General features: G+C 39.9%; 1 protein-coding gene across 1 annotated transcript; it reads left to right on the top strand.

Moving 5' to 3' along the window:
* Nucleotides 1–353: 353 nt before the first annotated feature.
* On the top strand, nt 354–5,122 carry SOX17 (SRY-box transcription factor 17). The gene is made up of 2 exons (XM_044065527.1): nt 354–864; nt 3,505–5,122. Exons 1-2 carry the CDS (start codon nt 558–560, stop codon nt 4,380–4,382), a joined length of 1,185 nt encoding a protein of 394 aa, XP_043921462.1. The 5' UTR covers nt 354–557; the 3' UTR covers nt 4,383–5,122.
* Nucleotides 5,123–5,440: the final 318 nt, after the last annotated feature.

Raw genomic sequence — 5,440 nt, forward strand, 5'->3', positions numbered from 1 at the left:
ATGGACTGAAATATGTTCGGGTCTGCATCAAACACAATTCATAAGGCAGCTTTAACCTATGTGCCGGAATGCTAAACTACAAATCCAGATTTTATTTTTATAGTCCTGCTAAATTCGTTTAACTTCCTTGAATACCCTACACCTACCCTGCACTGATCTACCAAGGTTCCCAGTATCATCTACAAACAGGTACTCAGCAGGTGGTAGTGGGACAGTGTGTGGGTGGTGGGGGTGGAGTACGGACGATGACGCTGCGATCCAAAGCCGCGCCCCTAACACCTTTCCAGTAAACACTCCGCCCCGCGTTTATTTCCATTGGTCCAGTCTTTGCTTAATTGCAGATCTCCGTTGGACAGTCCGTTGGAGTGCAAGGCTGGCCTGGGCTGATCTTATACGTACAGAGAGTGAATTGAGATACATGCAATAATCATAATCCCGCTTTTTGTCAAAGAGCCGCACCTTTCGTCTGTCACCCGTCCTGTAAACAGTCAAAATATTGCCTCAGCCGCATTGACCCTGAAGAAGAGTACAGAATCCCACTGGCCTCTCCAGTTGAGATGAGCAGTCCAGATGCAGGTTACGCTAGCGACGATCAGAATCAGGGAAGGTGTTCTAGGCTGCCCATGATTATGTCGTCAACCACCATGGCACACTGCCAGTGGGCCGAGGCCACCAGCCCGATTGGAGATGGAAACGTGAAAACCGAGCCAGGAGTTGTAGCCTTATCAAACCCAAGCCGGTCCAAAACTGAGCCGAGGATTCGTAGACCCATGAATGCCTTCATGGTCTGGGCTAAGGACGAACGCAAACGGCTGGCACAGCAGAACCCAGACTTGCACAACGCAGAGCTCAGCAAAATGCTTGGTGAGTAAATAGCGCTTACCCTGATTAGGCCTGCAATATCTGATCTTTGAGGTAACCATTTATCCATACGTATTATTGTTACTGTTATTATTATTAAAATGAAGTATAGTTTAAGAAAAATATCGGTGAAGATGCATTCAATAGGAATAACGACTGAACAGCAACAGTTTCGTTTAGAGATCACCTTCTAAATGTCCAATGAGTGTCCGTTAAAATGAAACTTTACTGTTCACTTCAAAAAGTGCAGTGATTCTACTGGAAAGTAATTACAAACTAGATTTGTGTAATTCTGTTTCTAAATTACGCGCATTTTGGAATCATTGAATCTGGAGTTCGTGCTGTGTGGGTTTAAGGCAAAAATGGTTGATCAGAGTTTAGTGCTAATGGCGCTGATCCCCCTACACATTATTCATTTTAAAGTGTGTAATGAAAAGTGTAACCTGGCTAGAATCTCTCCGGAATCATTTTAGTCTGACAAAGCCTAGGAAATCTAAAATGGCTTGAAGTAGCAAATGCTTGCAAGTTAAATTCTGGGTGTGCTTAATGGTAGCCATGCCCCTGTAAATGTAGCCATTTTTAAATTGCACGGGGGTAACAGCTTTCTTGAATAACAGGTGCAACTTTAGATGATATGTTTACATTTTTAAATATTTTGTGACTTGGTCTCAAACTTTTCATTCAAAACATCATGGTCAAAGCAAAAAAAAAAAAAAAAAACACAAACAAAAAAGCGAATAGCAACGTTTCTGAATCTGGTTATTTTTTATTTATGGGTATTCTTTATTTGCAAAGTTGTTGGAAAAAAGTGGATTTGCATGAGCACATATTACGTCGAAGAATAAAAAAGCTATCGAAATGAAATTAGTAGTGTTGTTTAGTGACTTTACCCCCTACTCCTTTTTTCTACAATATCACAAAATTTTACAAGGGGCAGGGCAGAGTTTTGAAAATCAAGGAAAGATGAGCGGTATGGGGTGTCGCAACATTTCGATGAGTAAGGAAATAAAATATTTATGATTGTATTTTATGCGCATTGTGGAACCATAGTTTACAAAGTCTGTAAAACTATAGGTTTTGGTATACAAAATAGCAGGAACATCTCCAATTCTGCAACATTAAGTTTTTTTTGTCAAAAAGTGAACTCTCATCCTTTTGCACTGGTTATGTTTTCCCCTGCACAATCTTGCATGTATGTAAAAAAATATCCCGCTATTGATTTGAAAATATAGTAATCCTGGCTGTAATATGATTTTAAACAAGTCCATTTTTGCAACAGCAAGTATCCACTTTGATAATACAGTGATATAAAACGATGGAACCCAATTTGTATACGACGTACTTTACAGTACGTGGAATAGGAGGCATTTATTAATGCGTGTGCTTTCAGTATTCCCACGTACATACGAAGAACTGAACATCTGTGGAGAGTGGGAGACAATTTTAGCATCAAAGCTGTTTTCCTCAGTGTTCAAAACGCAGGGAATCGAAGGCCAACCTAAATACAGTCAATATAAATAGAACAACACATGAGGCACCTTTTTATCTTTTGGCAGCGACACTTGCAATTTTGATAAAATGAGAAGGATCCCCAATAATATGATTTTTTTGTGAAGAATAAGACGTAACTGTAATGTCTGCATTAGGTAATGACCTCATCCCTCGTTGTTTTGCACCTAAAGCGGAAGTTGTATGAGGGACAGAGTATATTTCTTAGACAAAATTAGTGATATTACAGCATTGTGTCCCCCAAACTTCTTAACGTTGCAAAACTGTGGTCCTGCGTCTGCTCAAAAGTTTATTTTAATAGCGACAGCATAGTAGCTGTTATATTTTGGGTCCTGAAAGACCTCATTTTCTTAATAATGACCGTCTTTTCTCAAAATAATGTGATTAATTTATTGTTTGCTAACCAGATGAGTGGACTGGCACAAGACCCCTTTCAGTGGGACTGGGATCATAATGCACCTATGGTGCAGTGTCTCGATGTATTGAGGTTCTTATGTAATAAAAATGATGCAAGCTGCAGGCGTGAAATTAAACACGTTTGAAACTGGCTTCTTTTTAATTTTCAGTGAACAGTCAGAAATAGCAGCGACAACAGCGTTTGATGTTAATTACAGATATGCCAAACAGAATACTTGAATTAGGGTTCCCACCTCTCTTTACACAGGAGAATCCATGTTTAAGCACTATTAAGCAGTTGCATCCCGGGTAAGGAAGTCACGTTAAAAAAGTCCAGAGATTTTAAGCCAAAAAATCAGTCAATTTAGATTAACTAGATCTATTTATCTATCTATAGTTCCTGTGGTTCCTGTAATACTTGCATTTATTTTGTATCTGAACCATAATATGATCTGAAAGCACTCATTGTTTACATTCTATAAACATTTCCGTTTATTTTTACACACAAGAAGCGATGTATAGTCTTTTACCCTGGTTGTGTTTTTTTTTTCTTAAGCAAAATATCACGTTTCCATAAAACTGCACTACTTTGGGCATTTAAGAAGGCGGCAACCCTAACTTGAATTCATCCAGACTCAAAATGTTCGAATACCTTGTAATTTAAGATAAAGAGAAAGGAAGACAATGTGTGTCTAAGACAGAAAGGGACATTTCCATTAATACTTTTTCTTGTTTTAGGTAAATCGTGGAAATCACTGTCTCTTGTGGAGAAGCGCCCCTTCGTGGAGGAAGCCGAGAGGTTACGGGTGCAGCACATGCAAGATCACCCAAACTACAAGTACAGACCTCGTCGGAGGAAACAGGTGAAGAGGATTAAACGATTAGATGGGGGTCTAATGATGGCTAGTATGACAGCAGAGCAGCAAGGGTCCGGAATTGTAACCACTGGTGACGAGACCCTCAGCCTCCAGCGCTACCATCACCACCACCATGAAACGAGTTATCAACTGGCCCATATGAGCAACCACTACCGCGACCCTCCAGCGTATGATAGCTACAGTCTGCCCTGCACTCCGGAGACATCTCCGTTGGACCTGGGGGAGACGGATGCAATGTTTTTTTCTTCACAACTCCAAGAAGAGGACTGTCATATGATGCATTATAGCTATCACCAGCAGCCTGCAACAGACTATTCTCAGTTAGATGGACAAACTAGTTCCCTACTACGCAGGCAAATGTCGCCAGCAGATACCATGCAGTTTAACTCCCTGCAGGGTTTGATGAGTTGCCCTAGTTCGCTGGCTATGTACTATGGCCATATGCTCCCCACAGGCAACCATAGAAGTCACCATCCATCGCTGCAACAGCATTCCTGTCAAAATTCTTCTGCAACCGAGGGTCAGCCAGTTGATGCAGGAATGGACCATATGCATCATGCTGACCTTTTGGGGGACGTGGACCGCAATGAGTTCGAACAGTATCTTGTCTCTGCTCCTAAGTCAGATATGCAGGGACTACAGTTCGGAGGGCAAGACGTTGGTGAGGGTGGTTTAATATCCTCCGTGCTCTCTGACGCTACTACTGCAATGTACTACTGTAACTATAGCACATCATAAGGGATGATTGCCAGTAGTAATAGCTTCAACTTCTCGTAAAGACATCGGACTTCTTGACGACTGTTTTTTTTGTTTGCAATGATGCAATAACAGCACCAGGTAGTGCAGGGGTTGTACGAAGTGTTATCATGTGATGACCAGGAAAGTATTATACTGTACAGTATGAATTAGGAAATGCAGGCAGTAGTTTTTACTGGGAGGTGCCAGATACGTTATTAATTTTGTAAATTCTAGTTTAAATTATTTATATAATTTATTCAAATAGTTTGTAACACACTTTGAGGCGCTGTTCATAAAAACTCGATGCAGTTAGCCCAGATAGTCCACTTCTCTGGTAACATTTGCTGCAAGAAAGAACCAGTTCAGTTGTCTACCTTAATATAACAAGCTTATTTCAAGCTGGGGTATCAGTCTTACAGTTAAACATCAAGTATTATGTTTTTAAAAGTAAGAGGATGGTATACTGGTTAAGGTATTTACCTTAGAAACATAAGTTGTCGGGTTTAACCCTTACGTAGGGTAATTGGCTAGGCTTTCAAGGGAAATCTGATAGTAACTTATGAGTCTTAGCATTGTGTTACCGTTTTAAAGTGCCTCTTGCAGGTGTACTTAACCGTACATCCAAGTTTTATACATGAATTGCTGGTGTTTGTAAAAATCATTGTAAATATATGTATTTTATAAATATATTTTGTATGTTTTGCACTTTTGAAAATAAATGAAGGAAGAGTTTTAAAATCTGTTTGCAGCATATTTGTGTTTCAGAATGTGTGTGGCTGAATGGCAGTGCCTGCTACAAACTAATGCCTCCAGTTATTACATTTATGTTTGCTGTGGTTTATTTTTCTGCCTTCGTAATAGTCACTGACACTGCACTTTATAAAGCACAACAAATGGCACTGTTAGGTGCATTTTACCCTGTAGATAACCTTGTTGGAAAGAAAATATGGATTACCTTATGTGTTCCTCACCTGATTAATAGTTTGATATGAATTAACTCTGCTTCCTTGAGGAGCATTGATTGCTAACAGCTTAAGCGGTATCCAGCATTACTAATA

The sequence above is a fragment of the Protopterus annectens genome, chromosome 3.part0 (genome assembly GCF_019279795.1).
Source record: "Protopterus annectens isolate FY-2018-M chromosome 3.part0, PAN1.0, whole genome shotgun sequence".
Taxonomy (NCBI): Eukaryota; Metazoa; Chordata; order Ceratodontiformes; family Protopteridae; genus Protopterus; species Protopterus annectens.

Excerpts from the sequence above, each read along its gene's own strand:
- SOX17 (XM_044065527.1), top strand. The coding sequence starts at position 558 with ATGAGCAGTCCAGATGCAGGTTACGCTAGCGACGATCAGAATCAGGGA. Across the intron at positions 865-3,504 it reads AGAGCTCAGCAAAATGCTTG|GTAAATCGTGGAAATCACTG; the intron begins GTGAGTAAATAG and ends TTCTTGTTTTAG.